The following is a 22687-nucleotide window of genomic DNA, read 5'->3' as shown; positions in this document are numbered from 1 at the left end:
AAATACGAGATCACTAAGTACACAAACCAACCTTATTCATACAATGATAGGAACGCCCTTGAGAGAACCATAAAATAGCGTACTAAAACAATCCGTCAACCAATGACAGTCAAGAAATTCTGAATGAGAAATGTAAACTATAGGTCAACTAAGCGTTTTTTGAAGCGAAAACATAAAATTCAAATTTCCACAATTGATTGATCACTGGATGGTGATCAATGTCATCTGTGTCTAGTCCTTCTTACTGCTAATCGAATGTTATCGATCAACTTGCAATATGGCCACTAGTCTAGGTGGCTCGACACTGCGTGCTCTATGTTGAGATAAGACGGTGGTTGGAGGTGGTCAACAGGAAACCTTGGATCTGGATTTCCTGCTACTTAGCATTTGACAGTTAGGTGTACCTGTAATCTTGAGGGAACTGGTGCTCCATGACAGACCTTTTTAAGGTGAGTTCTGGGGATCTAACTTCCTCAACAATTTTCTCAAATATTTCCTTAAGATAACAGATTATGGTTGAAATATTTTCATACACCAGCCAATATTCTATTCAACTTTACACAAACAAACTTATATTCTTATTAGAATAAATTAAATCATTTCATTATTATCAGAAAGGGGGTTTTGTAGAGATTTTTAGTAATTTCATGGTTCAATTCATACATCAATTGAAGCTAGACCGTCATGGAGAACCTACAAACACTGAACAGCCGTTTCGTCCTATTGTAGGACTCCTCAGTGTCAGTGCACATTCACAATTCCGCCTCGAGAGATTCGATGGTTCATAATAAACAACAATCATTTAAGATGATATAATGAATTGCTGCTTACTTTTTTGATGAATAAAACAACTTGAACCAAAATCAATCACTTTTAATTCTGATGGATTATTCAAACCAATAAGAATATTTTCCTAAAAAAAATATTCATTAAAAGAAAATTATTCTTATCCATAGAATTCTCAAAATAATCAAATATAAACAAAGTTATATATACATATTGAGGCAATCCACACAGTATGCACATATGGCCAATAAGAGACTGATCAATTGTGGTCCTAAACATCAATTGGAAGATTTAAACAAACAATACAAAGTGAAGTTAAACTTCAACCCATTGCACAAGCAGGTGGATATCAGGACTTAGTAGCTAAGTAGATAACTTAATGGTATTTGAAGCAAACAGTATTGGGTTCGAGTTGTGGAGTAAACATCAACTCTGAGATGCAGTTACATTCAACTGACGAGTCCCAAACCTACCCTGGTAATATTATTGGCTTATTATCCAGAGTGATTAGGTGTCAAATTGTTTTCACATTATTTTTGTCATTATTATCCTTGTCTATTCTTACCCCCCATTTCCAGTCTAGTTGACCTTCTACTTTTTATATATAAATGTTTTTAACAAGTATCTATGTGTGATCAGATTGTTCGAAATGTATTGCGCTAATATCTCATCACATAGTTCTGATAATCTTTGTCTTCTTATTACATTATCGAAATATATGATATATCTGAATAAAAAAAATGATTTTATGGACGACAATAAACATCTAACCTCAGTTAACAGAAATAATTAACCGGCGAAAAATTTGGAAATATTCCGTAGTTATACAGGAGAAATCCGACGAAATTCCTGTATATAATCAAAATTGTTTAACTCATTAGGTTGATAAATTTAGTCACATGCTATGTTTCCACATATCATTGATCAAAATCTACGCTTTTTATACTTTAAAGAAGTCGAAAATGAAGAAATCTTAGATTTGAACGTATCATAATTAAGTAAGTACCTAAAGATAGAGGCTTTGATCAGTCTATAAAGTTCCTCTAATATATTTTGATAAATAATTCAGATAAAAAGAACAAATTAACATTTGATTATCATTATTTTCGAAAGAATTCTGACACAAATATCGAAAGATGAATAAATATTTTTGCTATATGCGTTGAGCTACTTAAATTAGTTTAAGTAGTTTAAATTTTTTAAAAAAATTTACTTATCCATAATGGTCATAACTTACTGGTTTTAAATCACAATGTATAATGCCTTGTTTTCTTAATAGACATAAACAATTCAGTAGTTTAATTGTGATTTTTTTCAATGAATGTATTGTAAAACCACGGAAATCATTTTTTCTTAAAAGATCATATAAATTGGAACTGTATAGATTAAAAAAAAGATAAATTATTTGATTGAATACATATGAATTATAATAAAGTTTATGATCTATCATGATGTCATACAGGTGATCTGCTTGAATATCTAGGCGACCTGTTCTTTTCATCTAGATACTTCAACAAGGATAGTTAAAGGCGGTCTAATTGGATATATGGGCTACCTGTTCCTGTCATCTAGATATTTCAACAAGTTCTTTGTCTTTCATTTGTTTCAACACATCACTATGTTTATTAACTTGCATAATTTATTCAGGTGCGTTTCTGAAAAGTTAACGAAATTTCACTGTACAAGTTAGTAAAGAGCACAATGAGAGACATCATGATAGCTAGGAGTGTACATTGAAAAGAATGAACATCAATCAGATGTTGATTCTTGAACTGCTAACATCTAAATCGTGATCATTCAATATTTATCGTCAATATCGATTAAGAAATAAGAAACAGAAACTTGTTGAAATTAACTTTGTGTGTGTGACCAGACTCGATGCACCTGTTGTGAAAGGTATTTTTAAATCATCAGTTGAGTCATCTACTGCATAATTTTTGCGAAAAACACTCATCTATATCTCGTTTATGTCAGAATGCAAGGCGTCAATCTGATTTAGGACGTGGCATTTTAGCGTCTTCGTGTTGAGAATTCTAGATTGCACGAAAAATATAATATCGAATAAAGCTAATAATGAAATATATAGAATTCAGAAGAATGATCAATAGGACGACTGTTTCCTCCTTGTATGGGACTATTTTCTCACTTGTCCACAACTTCATTGAAGATTAAAAGAATGAAGTTCATCTATGTCGAGTATGAATCAGTAAAAGGTGGTTGAGTAAGATCTTGAGTTAACTGAAGTCAAACAAGTAAAGGATTAGAGTTCTTATCAATGACCGTTGTCGACGACATCTGAAATTTTTGTATTTAATCTGCGGTTGAATTTGAGATATAAATACTTTCATATTTGAAAGCATGAGTCATTTGTAGTGCGCACCCACGACCTCGTTTTGCGAGACTGGAACCCAGGACATTTCAGTCTTGCGCCAGAACACAGCCGATAGACAACTGAGCCGACATCTGCTGCTGTTAATGTCTAATTACAGTCGCACTGCTGAGGAGTCCCACAATAGGATGAAACATCCGTCCAGTGCTTCCACGTTTTCCTTGGTGATCTAGCTTCAATTGACTCATGCTTTCAACTGTGAAAACACTGAAATCTCCACAAAACCCCTTCTGATAAATATATATTTGAAGAGTTCTATATTATAATGATGAACATGTCCATTGTTTCCTAGTTTTCAATGATACTCTAATTAAGAACAGTCTTTGATATAAAATATACAGTTCAATTATTGCCATAAACTCTGTATAGTAAAGTTAAGAAGATTTATGCTATGAACTCATTTCATAGTTGAAAATGTGAGTCAATGGAAGCTAGACCACCAGGGAAAACCTGGAAGCACTGAACGGCCGTTTCGTCCTATTGTGGGACTCCTTAGTGTCTGTGAGCATCCACGACCTCGCCTCGCGAGATTTGAACAGCCGTCCAGTGCTTCCAGGTTTTCCCTGGTGGTTTAGCTTTAATCGACTCACGCTTTCAACTATGAAAATACTAAATCTCCACAAAAACCCCTTCTGATAAGAACTCATTTCAGTTAATGAATTAAATAACAAGTCAAGTTTGTATTTATACATGAGTTCTTATGGGATGTTGTAACCAACAGGTAGACAATAAGTTGTTCTAAGGAATTATTCAATTACAATTCCAAAGTATAATGACACGGAAGTCATCGAATTACACTTGGAAGATGTAAAACTCTTTGCATATATGGGCAGCATCATCGATGAACAAGTTGGAACTAATGCAGATGTGAGGGCGAGGATCGGCAAAGCAAGAGCAGCATATTTACAAATGAAAAACATCTGGAACTCAAAACAATTGTCAGCCAACACCAAGATCAGAATTTTCAATACAAATGTCAAGACAGTTCTACTGTATGGGACGGAAACCTGAAGAATAACGAAGGCCATCATTCAGAAGATACAGGTGTTTATTAACAGTTGTTTACACAAAATAATTCGGATCCGATGGTCAGACACTATCAGAAACAACCTACTATGGGAGAGAACAAACTAGATTCCAGTGGAGGAAGAAGCGCTTGAAGTGGATAGGACACAGATTGAGGATGGCACCTAACTGCACGACAAGACAAGCCCTCACGTGGAATCCTCAAGGTCAAAGGAGAAGAGGAAGACCAAAGAACACATTTCACCGAGAAATGGATACAGACATGATAAGAATGAAAAAGAATTGGATAGAACTAGAAAGGAATGCCCAGGCTTGAGTGTGTTGGAGAATGCTGATCGACGGCCTATTCTTCATTGTGGGTAACAGGCGTAAGTAAGCAAAGTAAGTAAGTAAGGTTTCATCTTTTAAGTGCTCAAATATGTGTGTTTATTAAGTTAAGTTTGAAATTAGAATATTTCTTCGCCAATTGTATGTTTCAATCATCTCACTGTTACTATTTGAGACTCTATTGAGGATATCCTCACTGCATATATTTATATGCTAACGAAAGTTGATCAACAAGGTAACTTAAACACTTTGAAAATAACGACTTGAACATCATAAGTGTTGAATAAGTTAGTGGCTTCGTAGTATCAGTGGGCTAATAAACACCGGTAGCTCCTGGGTTCGAATCTCGCGAGGCGAGGTCGTGGATGCGCACTGCTGAGGAGTCCCACAATAGGACGAAACGGCCGCCCAGTGCTTCCAGGTTTTCCTTGGTGGTCTAGCTTCAATTGACTCATGAATTCGACATTGTTAAGTGTTTGAAATGAAAGTTACTGGATCCGAGTCCCAATTATAATATCAACATCGATATATACATAAATCATCTACTCTATTAAGCCAACTAAACCATTCCGTCATAATTGGCAAAAGTACAAAGTTAAAAGAGTGTTAGAAGCGTAAGACACCGGTAACACACCAATTAATGGACATGTTGACATTGACCTGATCTATCAACCAATAAGGATAAAGATAAAAAACTCCGAGGTCACGGATCAGGTCAAAGATGAAAATAATCGAAACAAACTCTTGCACAACAACCATATACACTTATGGGGAATATCTAACTAAATTCTAGGTTGGTAGAATACAGACAACCAGTCAATTATAAAGAAATTCTCACTACTCATTTCTTATAAAAGTGTATGCTGATGGTGTTGTCTAGAGGTTCACGACCAAACCATCCTGTTCAGAGAATAAACCACTCTCGAAATCTTCATCCTGAGTTACAAACATACTCTAATATCAGAAGGGTTTTTTTGCAGATTTTAGTAATTTAACAGTTGAATTCCTGAGTCAATGGAAGTTAGACCACCATGGGGAACCTGGAAGCACTAGGCGGCCGTTTTGTCCTAGTATGAGGTTCCTCAGCATCGTCTATCTACGATCGTGCTCTCTGGATTCGAATCCACGACCCTCGATCTCTCGTGTGAAAGCTTGACCACTAGATCACTGAGCCGGCAACTAACGATGTTAATGTCTAACTTAAAAACCAATCTACGATGTTGCTCCACCGTTTACCATTATCTTCAGTGGGTTACTATCTCACAACAGACCTGATTGAACTCTACTGTTCACGGCTTCTCACTAGAACTCCAATATCTCAGAAACTCCTCGCCGTTTACAATAAAACTATGTGATGGCGAAAATCAGTTTGTAAGCTGGTTAGTAAACTATCACTCACACTCTCTCTACCACATACACACACACACACACAAAGGAATATATTATAAACAAGTTGACAATGAACTTACCCTAACAAGTCAAAGACAATACACAAATGATTACGAAATGTAAAATGATCTCTAATATGGATAATATTATGAATATTTTTATGATCCGCCTTTTTCAAGTTCTCTAAAATGGCTACTTCTACTTGAGCTTGTTGATGGAATCTAAACAAAAAAATGGATAAAACAAAAAAAACACTAAAATTAGTATATCAGTAGTATTGAGTGGATTTGAGAAGATTGTTGAATTTCATGGTTTATATGATTACTTAATTACTTACTTCTTTATGCCTGCCTCCTGGAGGAGTATAGGCTTAACAACAACATTCTCCATCTAAACCTGTCTTGGACAATACACTTAGTGGAGTTGGAAATTATTGATTCCAAATCAATGCTAAACATGGGCTACAGGATCCTCAGGGGACAAATGGCATATGAACCTATTGTTGGTCACTAGCTACAATGGGACTGTATCTTTTAACAATGCTCTACTGCCTTGTTGATTAAACCTCTAGGTCAAAACCACGGAGATTGGCCCTCAAAGATAACCATCTGTTTAGATTTCGGCGCTCATGTAGTCTACTGGATCTCACACAAATCGATTGATTTGTGTAACGCATATGTATTTATTGCCTGGATGCACTGGACGGCCATTTCACCCTTGTATGGGGTCTCTCATCAGGAAACACCCACAATCCATAACCAAAATTTGAACCAATGATCTTCGGTCTCACATGCGAATGCCTAACATCTAGATTTTGATCGGTTAGTGATTTCAATATGATTCAACAGTCTCCACAACGTTATATCGATAAATGAAGTGGTTAAGGAAGGACATTACAGAAGTATGAGAAGTATATAATTAGTAGAGGGAAAAGTGTAACTGTGAATATTGTTGTTGTTGGTGGTGGTGGTGGTGTTGTAATGAATGAGTTATGGGAATAGTAGTAGTTAAGACATCTCAGTGGAAATATCAACTCTAATAACAATCATAATAAATTATAGTAAATCAGTGTGAAGTTATCCATCCATATGTCTACAGTATGGTCACATTATCGAGTGTTCTTCCGACCATTTAATGGGTTAATCCTGTACGTTGGAGTGTGATTTTTACTGAAAACTTAATCCCAAACTCTTGTAGTTTCCCCGAATTTGTCTACTATAAACGATCAGTTAGACGAATCTCAATAATGTTTCATAGTTGAAATCATGAGTCAATTGAAGCTAGACCACCATGGAAAACCATGAAGCACTGGACCTCTATTTCGTCCTATCATGGGACTCCTCAGTGGCAGTGCGCACCCACGATCCCACACTCGCAAGATTCGAACACAGATCCTACCAGTCTCGCGCCAGAGCACTTATCCGATAGACCACTGAGCAGGGATCCAACGGTGTTAATGTTTAACTTCAACCAATCCACGAAGTTGAGAAACTGTTTACCAATTGTCTTCAGTGAGTTCAGCGAAGTCTATTGTAGAGATATCTCACACGTAATAAACATTGAAAAATAGATAACACAAACTCTTCTGCAGATCAAAATCCTCCTTTACAAAATAGGAGTGCTCAACGGAGTAGATAGAAATAATTAAATATACTTATCAGAACTATAGAATGGTGAAGAGAGGAATCCAACAAATCCTTTTTGTATGCTTAACTCAACTAGGAAATTATAGTTGACCATAGCTTATTTAATAGAAAGTAGGTTGGTATATTTGGGGGTACCTAGCCTGTCGTATACCCTGATGGTGTTCTCATGACTTTCGGATTGCCAAGGGCGATAGGACGGTGAATGAAGGTATTGTCATGTTCTAGGTCCAAAGAGAATTGTTAGCTATATGCATACAAATCCGCCCCGTTATTGTTCCTATTGTATTGTTGGTATATTTGATTGCACTTTGTAAATGATGTCAAAGGATGATGTGAAAGATGAATGTCGTATGCTTATCACATATTAAAAAACTAATGATGTATTTAACTTATTTCGACTTGTGTTAAGCCTTACTGATAGACGCTACAGAATGCGATGAAACAGTAGCTTTGACAACCGACCTACTTAACTAGCTCTACACGAGCAGGTAAATGGATCGTAAGCAAAGATGTATAGTGGCTAGCAGTGTAATCCAGAGTGACGCGCGTTTCGTCCTATTTGTGACTCGTCAGCTGGATCTGCCTGCATCTGAGTTGATATTCACTCCACAACTCGAACCCAGTACCTTTCGCTTCAAACGTCATCGCATTATCCACTCAGCTACTGAGCCCTGATAGCACACTTGCTTGTGCAATGGGGTAAGATTCAAACAAACAATACTAAGTGAAGGTGAACGGATCATTAGTTTGCTAATATACTACTTTGAAAATAATCTTACCGTTTTTTATTTCGAATAATTTTAATTGCAACTGGATATCCTGATTTATGATCAATCGCTCGTATAACACGACCAAATGAACCTTTACCTAAAGTTTCTAATGATTGAAATCTATAAGCAATATGATCATGGGTTATCTGAAATGAAAAAAGAAAACGTATATCAATAATAAGAGTTTAAATGATGACAATATGTTCGAACCATGTACGGACTGTTGTTCACCAATACAGTCGAAATAGAATTATCATAGTTGAAATCATGAGTCAATTGAAGCTAGACCACTATGGAAAACCTGGAAGCACTGGACGGCCATTTCGTCTTATTATGGGACTCCTCAGCAGTGCGTATCCACTCAGTTGAAAATATTAACCATTTGTTATAGTTTTAGTAGCGTAAAGCTTGAGCTTTGGATATCCTTAATTCATCTCTACGTAGGTGTGTGTGTGTGTAGGTGTACACTAATGAGGAGTTCCATACTAGAACGAAATGCCTGTTCTGTGTTTTCTGATTTGAAATAACATTCAGACCAAGATAATTTAGTGTTGTAAACTACAAAATTCATAACACTGACTTAGTTAATTCCGCCTGTAGCTCTTCTAGGGCTAATGTTGATCAAGTGACAATAGTTGTAAACTGTCTACGTATCTAAGTATCTTTAAATATTAAATATGCAAATAGTCATGAGTCAATTAAAGCTAAACCACCATGGAAAACCTCGAAGCACTGGATTGCTGTTTCATCCTATTGTAGGACTCCTCAGGGGAAGTGCACATCCACGAACTTACCTCGCGAGATTCGAACACAGAATCTATCAGTCTAGTGCACGAACGCTTAAACTCTGGACCACTGAGCCGTCATCCAACTGTGTTAATGTCTAACTTTAATCGATTCACGAAATTGATCGACACATCCACCATTGTCTTCAGTGAGTTACTATCTCACGATTCCAGCGAGGTCGGATCGTGGATATGTACTTCGACCGAGGAGTCCCATAATAGGAAGAGACGGAGATCCAATGTTTCCACGTTTTCCACGTTGGTCTAGCTTCAATTGACTCATGATCTCAACTATTAAAATTACTATAATATCCACAAACCCCCTTCTAATATATATACATATATATATTACATACTTTTATATATCCACCATTTTCATCATCATAACCATGATTACTTGGTGAACCTTGTATAGCATCAATTTTTTGTGCAGATAAACCAAGATACCATATTTTATTAAAATTTAATATTTCCTCTTTTTCATATGATGTTAGCTTCTTACCATAGATATTTAATGCAGCTGAAATGGAAAAAAAGAAAAAGTAAACCAGGTTAATAAGAAGATGGTCAAATCTAGTTGAAGTTGTGTTCTATTGAGCTAGATGGTTTAGTCATGGAGCTTTCATTGTCTCTCTGAACAATATCATCAGCATAAACTTCAGGTAGAAAGGAACTGTTCGAATTTCCCCACACACGAATCATGGCTTGTCCTGTCAAACTTGATCTTGATTAAATTCACTTAGTATTGTTTGTTTGAATCTTCCCATTGATGTGTTAGGACTGCAACTGGTCAGTCTCTAATTGTCATATGTGCATAATGTGCATATTGCCTCGATATAGCTTAACTTCACAAGCATTGTAAGTAAAGATGGATAGTGGTAGCAGTGGAATCCAGTTTGAAGCGCGTTTCGTAGTATTGTTTGTTTGAATCTTCCCATTGATGTTTAAGACTGCAACTGGAGTGTGAATTTAAACTTCACCCCATTGCACAAGCAAGCGGCTATCAGGACTCAGTAGCTGAGTGGATAACGCGATGGTGTTTGAAGCGAAAGGTACTGGTTTCGAGTCACAGAGTGAACATCAACTCTGAGATGCAGGTACATCCAGTTGACGAGTCCCAAATAGGACGAAGTACCGCGCTTCTTGGATTCCACTGCTAGCCACTATCTATCTTTGCTCACAATTGATCTTGATTAGTTATTGTTGACCTATAAGTTGTTATTGTTTACCTCTTCATTTTGATTGTATCTCATATTGATTTGATTCTTGGTGCTTATATTGTTCATGAGAGTAATAAAAGCTTAATGACCAAACTATCCAGATCAAAGAACAAAACTTCATTTAAGTTATCTATCTGAGATACAATGTTATAACTTGTGACCTGCGTGCCCTGTTAATATATGACGCGACGATGCCGCCAATTAGAGAGCAGTGAATTATCGATCGGACCAATGACACATGAAACCCGTATGAGCAGTCTAGAGTAATTGTCGGTCCTGCTTTCTGCCTAGCTCAACCAGTGAAATCCAGAACATCAATAACAGCCTCTGCAATATGAACACTGGGCTTATATACCAAACAAACAGACCAAATCATACCATAAAATGAGAAACAACATTTCTTTAAGATTTAGCCAAATGTGGCTGTGAATAAGGGAGATAGTAATTGATAGACTGAGGATAACTCAAGAACGGTAAATCATATAATAATAGTTCATGGGTCAAAATCAAGCTTATAATAAGAGGGATACGAATATGAATAGTTTAGTTAGTTAACAATTATACAGAATGATGAAAAAAACACAAACTAAGCATGAGCTAGAATGTAAATTGCTCCAACTACTCAAAATATCACATCAGAAAAAATGGGACATCTCTTCATCTTCATCTGTATACATGTTGACAATTGTAGATATAAGATGGTAATTGGAGATAGTCAACAGTTAGTCAACCTTTGACCTAGGTTTCGTGCTACTTGGCACTCGTTAACAAGGTGTAAACTGTAATCTTGAGAGGATTGATGCTCCTTAAGGGATTCGATCCAGTGTCACCAAGCTTCACTGTTAGAGCGTTACTATTGGACACTTGGAAGGAACTGACACACATGATATTGATCATCACCCAGTGATCAATTAATTGTTAATACATCTCAGTCCTACAGATTGTCAGTCACGGCACAGATAGCCCAAGGGTAACGTCTCTGACTGTGAATCTAAGTGACATTGGATCGAATCCGTCGGCGACAACTAGTCCCCCCTAGAATAATACAAGTACACTTTACTGACAAGTGCCAAGTAGCACAGAACCCAAGTGCAGGGTATCCTGTTGACTAACTCTAACCAACATCTTATCTAAACATAGTGCAAATAATGTCAAATCATCTAGACTAGTAACCATATTGCAACTTGATCGATAGGATTCGATTTGCATTAGGAAGGATTTGTCATACATGACTTTATTAATCACCACTTAGTGATCAATCAATTATAAACTGAATTTTTAAATATGAAACTACATAAGAAATTCTATTTGTTGTTTGTTTTTTCAAAAGAATCACATGGATACATCATTCAGGTTTAACAATTTCATGAAGAAAAAATGAATATTGAACAAACATTTTGTTTCCGTTTTTTTTCTATTTTGAAAAATAATCTCTAGTTATAAGCAAAGATGGATAGTGACTAGCAGTGGAATCCAATTTGACGTGCGTTTCGTTGTATTTAGGATTCGTCAGCTGGATAAACCTGCATCTCAGAGTTGATGTTCACTCTGGGACTCGAACCCAGTACCTTTCGGTTCAAACGCCATCGAGTTATCCATCTTTGCTTATAATGCTTGTGAATCAAGGAAATATCGAGGCAATACACATAGTATGCATATATGCCAATAAGAGACTGACCAGTTGCAGTTTTAAACATCAATGGGGCGATACAAACAAACAACACTAAATGAATTTAAACTTCACCCCATTGCACAAGCCAGTGGCTATCAGGACTCAGTAGCTGAGTGGATAACGCGATGGCGTTTGAAGTGAAAGGTACTCGGTTCGAGTTGTGGAGTGAACATCAACTCTGGAATGCAGGTACATCCAGCCTACGAGTCTCAAATAGAAGATACAAACAAGCAATACTAAGTGAATTTAATCTTTAATTGATTGAAAAATCTGGATAATGTAAAAAATTTTAGTTGAAATATGAACTTTGTATTAATCAGAGTTTTATAATATTCATTATGCAATATTTACTGAAACTCCTCCTGCAGCTCATCTAGACTTACTGCCGTTTCCAAGCCCAGATAAAAGAGGGGGTTTGGGTATGAGGTTAGCAACCTTAACCCGTAGAAAAAAAATCTTGCTAAAGAAGGACACCAACCAGCTTAAATAGTTACCGAATTGAATTGGTCAATCCAAATAGTTACATGAAATTATATTTTTTTCAATACCTTGTGCCTAACAACCTATCAAAATGAGGCAGGAACTATGATCTAACTACTGTAATCTGTGATTGAAGGCTTGTTTTGTTCTTCTTTTTTTGCTGGCTTACATGAGAAATGTGGAGTTTCCAATGGCAAAAATACAATTCTATCATGTAACGGATATGTCAAGTGTAGTGTAGTCAGTCATGATGGAAAGAAAATTACAACATACCAGAAATCATATCTACTATAAAATTACTAAAATCTCTATAACACCCTTTCTGATAATAGTCATATGCTCATTAGTGACTGGTTTCAAGAGGTATTTCCTGGAGTTCTAGTGAGAAGCATTGACCAGTGGAGTTCAACCACGTCTGTTGTGATATAGTAACTCACTGAAGACAATGGTGGATATGTTGCTCAATTTGGTGGACTAGTTGAAGTTAGACATAAATGCCGTTGGATGACGGCTCATTGGCCTAGAGAATAAGAGCTCGCGTACAAGACTGATAGGTCTTGGGTTCAAGTCTCGCGCGGTGAGATCATGGTTGCGCATTGCTGAGATATCTCACAATAAGACGAAACGGCTGCCCAGTGCTTCCAGGTTTTCCATCGTAGTCTAGCTTCAATTGGCTAATGAATAAAAAGACTTAAGGGGTTTATTAGTATTATTTATTTACACTATTTTAACAGATAGCATTGAGACTCGAACCCAATACTTATCATTTTGAATAAAACAAACTTAACACTTCAGCCACTCAGTATCATGATAGTTGAATATAACCGGGATGTAGATATGAGTAACATCATTACATGAAATTAATACGTCAACTGGTTTACTGATCAGCTTTGTGAATATTAAAACAACCAAAAGTTTCGTCATAACTTTATTACAGACCATTGAAAACCTGAAAGTACTAGAAAACCGTTTCATCCTACTATAAAACACCTAATCAATGCATTATAGCAACCATCCTATAATCAATTCCGATTATAGTCAACTTTGGTTAAGCCCTTTTTACAACTTACTTAACAGACATCGTTATTTGGATAGTAACAATTTGCATATTCTTTGCACTGCTATACCACTAGAGCATATGACACTCTATCCGAAATGTTGACTGCTTAAATATCATTCAATGACTCATACTCCTTTCCCATATGTGTAAGCACGCAAATATTATTATCAGCCTTTGTTTTGGTTTGCTGTGCCCTTATTAAATTTGACTATAAATTGCCTATGTAATTGCTTGCTATTAGCTCGCTTGCTCCTCGTTCGTTTCCTTCGCTTGTTCACCTGTTCACTCGCTCTCTCGCTTGCCGCTCACTCGCTCGTTGATATTCGCTCAGGTGTTGTTAACTTTCTGACCTGAGTCATTCGACAATAAACTGTAGTTGCTGCTATCCTTTGTCTTCTGATTTTACGCACCGCTAAGATTAGAATTATAACAGTTATCGAAGTAAACGATTAACGAATCGCGACACTACAGCATATCCACGATCTCACTCACACGATTCGATTCAATAACTTCTATCTTCTTCTATAATATTATCCCGAATGTTATGCCAGTTTTTTATATAATCAAAATTCAACAAAACATTTTTTAAAAACATCTTTATATAAAAGCAATAATAATAGTAATAATCTATAAACAAAGATGAATAGTGACTAGCAGTGAAATCCAGTACGCGTATTTCGTCCGAGTCGGGACTCATCAGCTGGGTGTCTATACATTCCAGAGTTGATGTTCACTCTGGGACTCGAATCCAGAAACGTTCACTTTAAATTCCATCGCGTTATCCACTCAACTACTGAGTCCTGATAGCCAGTTGCTTGTGCAATGGGGTGAAGTATACATTCACTTAGTATTGTTTGTTTGAATCTTCCTATTGATGTTTTAGGACTGCAATAGACCAGTCAGTTATTTTCATAGTTGAAATGATGATTCGGTTGAAGGTAGACCACCATAAAAAACCTGAAAGCACTGGACAGTCGTTTCGTCCTATTGTGGGACTCCTTAGCAGTGCCCAATCATGATCCCGCCTCGCGAGATTCGAACCGAGAACCTACCAGTCTCGCACCAGTGCACTTAACCGATAGACTACTGAGCCGGCCGTCATCCAACGGTGTTAATGTCTAACTTCAACCAATCCACGAAGTTTGAGCATCCGTTCACCCATTGTCTTCAGTGAGTTGATATCTATACAACAGATGTGGTTGGACTCCACTGGTTACTGCTTCCCACTAGAACTCCAGTAAGTATCTCTTGAACTCAGTCACAAGTGAGCATATGATTATAGGTTAAAAGTGGTGGATAGGCACTGTTGAGGAGTCCCATAATACAACGAAAAGGTCATCCAGTGCTTTCAGATTTTCCATAGTGATCTAACTTCTATCAACTCATGATTTCATTTATGAATATACTGGAATCTCCACAAAACCCCTTTTGATCCATTCTTGTGCACATCGCCTCGAGTCCCAGAGTGAACATCAATATGTCTGGGATGCAGGTACATCCAGCTGACGAGTCCTGAATAGGACAAAACGTGCTTCCTGGATTCCACTGTTAGTTACTATCCATCTTTGCTTATCATGCTTGAGAATTAAAGCAATATCGAGGCAATACACACAGAGAAGATCCAAGTAAACCATTCCCAAATAAAATCAATAATAATAATAATCAATCTATATTCATTACTTACTATGTGGTGTCATTGGTATATTCATTTTATCATTTAATTTGATTATTTCCTTATCATCTTTTGAAATATGACTTGATAACTGTTTTGTTTCATAATATTGATTTGATAATTTTTTCGATTCAATAATTATTGATTTTTCTTTAAATTGATTTTTGATTACATCATTAGTACTTAATTCACCATTATTATTACTATTACTATTATTAGTAGTATTATTATTATAAGTAGTATTATTAGTAGTATTATCAGTAGTATTATGATTTTTGTTTAATTGTATAATTAATTCACGATTTGAATGATCTTTTAATGATATTCCATTATCATAATCACTAAGATGATTAAATTGTTGACTATGTTGACGTCGTGATGAGGATAACGACGGTGTATATTCATTATGATTACTGTTATTATTGATTTTTAAAGAAAGATTATCCTTTGATTGTTGATTCAAATTTGTTGAATCATTTATGGTTATTGTGGGAACTTTATTCATTTTCATTAAATGATGAACATCATTTGAATGGTGTTTAGTATCTGGGCATTTGGTTCTATTATAATTTTGTATAGGCAAGGATGATGATGATAATGATGATGTTAATAGAGTATCATTGATATCTGTCATTGGATTACGTTTAGATTTATTTGTTTTATTGAAGTGATCAGTAAGATCAGTATTAGATTGTATGATGGATTTGGTACTTTTAACCTTATTCTGACTACTAGTAGTAGTAGTACTAGCAGTAGTACTAGTAGTAGTAGTATTAGTATTAGTAGTAGTAGTATTGTATGTTGAAGAAATCCGATTGGAACTTGAAAGTGAATTGTCAATGGAAAATTTAGATTTCGCTTCAGGTAAACTAAAAAGTTCAGTTTGTTCCGTTGGTACCGATTCGAATTGACAGTGTAACTTGAAAAAAAACCCCAAAAAAAACAGTAACAGCAACAACACAGCTATGATTATAAGGGGTCATGACTAAGGTTCGATTGTTATTATTAGAAATAATAGATTTGTAATAATAATGATAATAATAATGGTTATGCAAGATCATGGATCGATTGAAGTTAGATAATAACACCGTTGTAGGTTAAGAGTTCGCGTGTGAGACCAAAAGGTCCTGGGTTCGAGTCCCTTTGATGCGAGTTCGTAGATATGCACTAATGAGGAGTCTCATAATAAGACGAAGTGACCGCCGAGTGATTCCAGGTTTTAAATGGTAGTCTGATATCAATTGATTCATGATCTCAACTATCAATAATTAATTGTACAAAGATAACTTTCAAAGGTAAACTTATGTTTTTAATTATTATTTAGTTAGACAATCAGGAGAAGTTGATAAGTACATTATTACGATTCTAGATCGGTTCATCAATGTCTAAATAATACAATCAGATTGTAGCCCTGAGTCCTATATGATGTCTGGTTCTTCCGCGAGACAGGATCGAGCTATACTGCTCAGGTTAAACCAGAGGTTAGTGTATGGCTATCCTATCAACGGTATTGAGCTGTACTTTTAAGATTTTCACGTGAAAGTCTGGATGGTGTCTGGTTCTCCTGGAAAACCAATACAAAATTACCCTGGCCAATAAGGGTATATTATATAACTGAACAATCTAATTGAAGTTAATCATTCAATATCATTTTTTTCCTCTTGTCAGATATCATTCCATCAAGAAGCTCATAAGTATAGTATTTGAAAAACATGAATTCAAACAAAAAGATTTGTTAAATTCACTTGGTATTGTTTGTTTGAATCTTCCAATTGATGTTTAAGACTGAAATTGATCAATCTCTTATTGGCATATGTGCATACTGTGCGTATTGTCTAGAGTCCCAGAGTGAACATCAACTCTGAGATGCAGTTACATCCAGCTGACAAGTCCCAAATAGGACGAAACGCGCGTCCTAGATCAATATAGATTATTATTGAATTCCTTTGATATTGTTTGTTTCAATCTTTCTATTGGTGTTGACGTCTGTAATTGGTCAGTCTGTCTCTTATTGCATATGTGCATACTGTGCGTATTGCTTCGACATAGTCTTAATTCACAAGCATTATAAGCAAAGATGGGTGGTGACGTGCACTAGAATCCAGAACGCGCGTTTCGTCCTATTTGAGACTCGTCAGCTGGATGTACCTACATCACAGAGTTGATGTTCACTCTGGGACTCGAACCCAAGTACCTTCCGCTTCAGACGCCATCAAGTCATTCACTCAGCTTCTGAGTCCTAATAGCCACTTGCTTGTGCAATGGGGTGAAGTTGAAATTCACTTAGTATTGTTTGTTTGATCATTTAATCATTGAAGTGAACTTTATTGAAGATTTTCAATTTCATGGTTCGTTTAAATTTGATTCTGACTATAGATCAACGATATCAACTTTTATTGACTGAACTTGTTGAGATATAACTTTCTTATATTTAGAAGGGGATTTGTGGAGATTTCAGTATTTTTCAAAGTTGAAATCATAAGTCAATTGAAGTTAAACAACCATCGAAAACCTGGAAGTACTGGACGGCCGTTTCGTCCTATTATGGGACTCCTCAGCAGTGCGCATCCATGATCCAGACTCGCGAGATTCCAACCCAGGACCTACCAGTCTCGAGCCAGAGCCCTTAACCGATAGACCACTGAGACGGCATCCAACGGTGTTAATGTCTAACTTCAACCGATCCACGAATTATGAGCGACCATTCTTATATTTCATTACCAGTCAAATCGAAGTACATTATTTACTAATGTAGGGCTAGATTGGATGAAAGTTAGGATAGATACAATCAAAACATGATGTTAGTCGTTGACTGTCTGTCTGAATCATAGAGGTAACTAAAGAATGTTTACTTAGAATTGAAGTAAACGGTTAGAGATGTCAGATGACATGGCTAAAAATCAGTCGAAAGGGGGTAGATGTATCCAAGTATCATCATCCTTTACATCTTGAAATTTCTCTTCCATTCTGTATGCTGCAGCTAAATCCTTAATATTTAGTCTTTCTACTTCATGGATATTCATCCTATTGAATATTCCTTTGAAGAAACACATTCTGACAGTGGTGTTTTATGAAAATCGACTTAATTTTTAGATTATGTTCTTCACAGACAGATCTCAGTTGAGGTACCAATAAAAAACTATGAAATACTGAATAACTACTTTTTCCTGGTTGGGCACTCTTCAACAATGAACTTTCTCGACTCCGTGTTTGATTACTTACCCACATAATTACGCCTGTTACCCCCAACGGAGAATAAGCCACCGACCAGGATTCTCCAACAAACCATGTACTGGGCGTTCCTTTCCAGTTCTATCCAATTCTTCTTCATTCTTATCATGTCCGTATTCATTTCTCGGCATAATGTGTTCTTTGTTCTTTCTTTTCTCCCCTGACCATGAGAATTCCAAGGGAGTGCTTGCCTTGTGACGCAGTTGGGTGATTTCCTCAATGTGTGCGTTATCCTATTCCAGCGCTTTTTCCTGATTTCTTTCTCCAATGGAATGTGGTTTGGTCTCTTGATATGCTTGAATGCTATTACCAGTTCACCTTACTCAGTAAACGGAACGAAGGTCAAAGACACAGTGACACGATAGGCTAATTCTAATACATTATTCCCGACCCTGTTAACTAGATCAAGCAGTCTTGGTGAGGCGTAGAGAATGTATTCTACAAGTACTCACAAATTACGACGTCATCAAATACACTAATTCAGATTACTTATACAATGATAGAAGCACTCATGACAGAGCCACAAAATAGCGTACTAAAAAAATCCGTCAATTAATGGCAGTCAAGAAATTCCGACTGGGAAAAGTAAGCTGTAAGTTAACTAAGAGTTTCTTGGCGCGAAAACACAAAATTCAAGTTCCAAGTGAGTTCTGGAGATCTAACGTCCTCAACATCTCTCCCACAGTAGGTTGTTGCTGATAGCGTCTGGTCAACGAATCCAAAGTATTTTGCATAGACAACTGTTAATAAGCACTTAAATCTTCTGGACGATGGATTCCATAATTCTCCAAATTTCAATCCGTCTTTGATTACAAACTGATTATAGTTGAACTTGCCACATTGGAAGATCACTTCATGTTTGTAATAGGTAATCATTCAATGAAAAACTTATAGGACCTTAGTTACAAGTACCAACTTGATTATAATCTGGTGACTAAATCAGTTCACAAATATATATGCATACAAACATCAACTAATTCAATCATTATTTTCATAGTTGAAATCATGAGTCAATTGAAGCTAGACCACCATGGAAAAACCTGGAAGCACTGAACCGCCGTTTCGTCCTATTATCGGACCCTTCAAACTGGTAGGTCCTGAATTCGAATCTCACGAGGCGAGATCATAGATGCTCACTGCTGAATAGTGCTTTTAAGTTCTTCATAAAACCATCCCCTTCTAATAATATGAATCATTATGAACTTACCACTTTATTTGATGATAAATATTGATTAATTAATGGACAGTGATTCACTATAGAACTAAATGTTATTCCTTTGGATTGTTGTAAATGACCATTTGATTGTTCTATTTTACGTCTACCAGTGATTAATGATTTTGTATGATGAATTGCTTTTTCACGAAACCAAAAACCCCCTCCAATCTTATGTGTATGGTTACTATGATTATTCATTAAACCCATTTTATGTTTTAATTCTTGATCTGATTTCCAATTTTTCATAGTTAATAAATTCCAACTGGTTGATAAAATTTCATCATATTTTGTACGATTTGAATTCATAGCAACTTTTGGTAACCAACTATTGGATTGTTGCCAACGCCTATTATGATTATGATTAATATTGATTGATGATATATCATTGCTTATAGATTGATCACGTTGACTATAACATGGATTACTTAAATCATCCCCATCCCCATCCCCATCATCATTATCATTATCATGATTACTACTATTACTTATATAGATATCCTGTTGTATAGGTTGTGAATCATTGACATTAATGTCATTAAGTCCTATTAATGGTGGAACTAGCTTGGATATAGTTTTTGTTGTTGATATATAATGATCTGATAGGTTGTCAAGTGGAGTATTTGTAGGAATAGTTGAAGTTGTAGTAGTCGTAGCAGTAGTCGTCGAAGTCGAAGATGAACTGACGTTTATTATTTTTGATTTGTCAATAATCAATTCATTTTGATCTATTCGAGTTATGAATGGATTCTGATTGTTAACAGTAGTAGTATGATTAGTAGTAGTATTAAGTAATTGGGATTTCGATGTATTTAGATCAGATTTTTGAAATAATAAAGATTGTCTTTGAGTTCGTTGATGAATTGGATGACGATTTTGTTGATGAAGACTACTATTACTATTACTTGTACTATTCTCCAAGGTGTTATATTTTATCAATGTATTCTCTGGTCTATATGTTGGTAAAGTATATTTATTCAATGATAAAGTATCTTGTGAATGTAATGCCTAGATTTTTTTAGAAAGAATAAAATAAATGAAAGATATGAAGGATTAAATATGTAAAGAAATGAAGTACGAAGTATGAAAGAATACCAAAATGCTCACATGTATCTATCTATCTATCTCTGTATCTAACTGTGTATTCGAATAGCTATACATGCATACATACATACATACATACATACATACATTCTCTCATGGGTTACAAACTCTCTCTCTCTCTCTTTCTCGAAATGTAATAATCCAGGTTTTCTAAAAAAAGAAAAATCTCCATTTTTTAAAAATTCAAATCATGTGAAACTATACATAATAGGTGTTCATTTATTCAATCATTAGTCAAATAAAAAACACATATACATAGTAAATGCAAGGAGTCTTCTTTTAAGAAATTTAAAGCAATTAGTCCCATTGATAAATTTCGACAGTGTAACATAAGAAGTCGAAGATTATCAGAACTATGTGATGAGATATTAGTGCAATACATTTCGAACACCGATTCATTCGAGGTAAAGACCGGTGTTAGACAAGGTTGCTTACTCTCACCCTTTCTCTTTCTCCTGGTCATCGACTGGATCATGAAGACGTCAACATCTGGAGGAAATCACGGGATACAGTGGACAGGCAGGATGCAGCTTGACGATTTAGACTTCGCGGATGATCTGGCTCTTCTATCACAAACGCAACAACAAATGCAGGAGAAAACGACCAGTGTAGCAGCAGCCTCAGCAGCAGTAGGTCTCAATATAAACAAAGAGAAAAGCAACACTCTCCGATACAATACAATATGCACCAATCAAATTACACTTGACGGAGAAGCTTTGGAAGATGTGGAAACCTTTACATATCTGGGCAGTATCATTGATGAACACGGTGGATCAGATGCAGATGTGAGGGCGAGGATCGGCAAAGCAATAGCAGCATACCTACAACTTAAAAACATCTGGAGCTCAAAACAATTGTCAACCAACACCAAGGTTAGAATTTTCAATACAAATGTCCAGACAGTTCTAGTGTATGGGGCGGAGACGTGGAGAACTACGAAAGCCATTATCCAGAAGATACAAGTATTTGTTAACAGCTGTCTACGCAAGATACTTCGGATCAGATGGCAAGACACTATCAGCAACAAGTTACTGTGGGAGACAACAAACCAGATTCCAGAGGAGGAAGAAATCAGGAAGAAGCGCTGGAAGTGGATTGGGCACACATTGACGAAATCAGCTAATTGCGTCACAAGACAAGCCCTCACATGGAATCCTGAAGGTCAAAGGAGAAGAGGAAGACCAAAGAACACATTACGCCGAGAAATAGAGACAGACATGAGAAGAATGAACAAAAACTGGTTAGAACTAGAAAAGGAAGCCCAGGACAGAGTGGGTTGGAGAAAGCCGGTCGGCGGCCTATGCTCCATTGGGAGTAACAGGCGTAAGTAAGTAAAGTAAGTACATTTCGAACAATCTGATCACACATAATATACTTGTTAAGAACATTTATGTATATAAAAATAAAAGGTCAACTAGATTGGAAGTGGGGGTAGACAGGAGACAAGGATAATAATGATAGAATAATGTGAAAACAATTTTGACACCTAATCACTCTGGATAATAAACTAATATGACCAGGGTAGGTTTAAAGAGAGAACAAACTGTCGTTCGAACGACCAGCTTCCCTTCTTAGATGTACTTCTAAACAGACGACAAGATGGCTCAATAAAACGATCCATTTTTCGAAAACCGACATGGATGGGTCTTAGTTACTATAGTTATTGCCCTGTACAATATAAACGTGTTTTGGTAAAGTGCCTTTTTAACAGGCTTTGTCATACTTGCACAAATGACGCTATTGATGACGATGTTAAGTTGTTAACCAAGACATTAATCGGGAATGGTTATCCACCTAAATTTATCAATAGATGGAAAGTTCAGGGCACAGCGAGACCTGCTGTAGCCTTGGTAGAGAAAAAGCCTGTCTACATCACCTTACCATTTAGAGGTGATTCAAATAGCCTTTTATTGAAAC

The 22687-nt window shown here is 36.1% G+C and overlaps 1 protein-coding gene across 1 annotated transcript in view; it reads right to left on the bottom strand.

Annotated features, from left to right (window-relative positions):
• The window catches only part of Smp_130250 (dual specificity kinase), a gene marked incomplete at its 3' end in the record, with an annotated part of 30601 nt that extends 9927 nt beyond the window's left edge, over positions 1–20674 (bottom strand). Inside the window, exons 1-5 of the mRNA XM_018798558.1 lie at positions 19661–20674; positions 8343–8479; positions 5998–6138; positions 2024–2162; positions 832–913 (exon numbers count right to left, since the gene is read on the bottom strand). Coding sequence (XP_018653488.1) covers positions 832–913; positions 2024–2162; positions 5998–6138; positions 8343–8479; positions 19661–19975 — 814 coding nt within the window. The 5' untranslated portion in view covers positions 19976–20674. The remainder of the gene's footprint in view (positions 1–831; positions 914–2023; positions 2163–5997; positions 6139–8342; positions 8480–19660) is intronic.
• Positions 20675–22687: the final 2013 nt, after the last annotated feature.

The sequence above is a fragment of the Schistosoma mansoni genome, chromosome 7 (genome assembly GCF_000237925.1).
Source record: "Schistosoma mansoni strain Puerto Rico chromosome 7, complete genome".
NCBI classification, from domain to species: Eukaryota; Metazoa; Platyhelminthes; class Trematoda; order Strigeidida; family Schistosomatidae; genus Schistosoma; species Schistosoma mansoni.
Note: the sequence above shows the minus strand (reverse complement) of the source record. Positions and strands in the feature narration are given on the sequence as shown.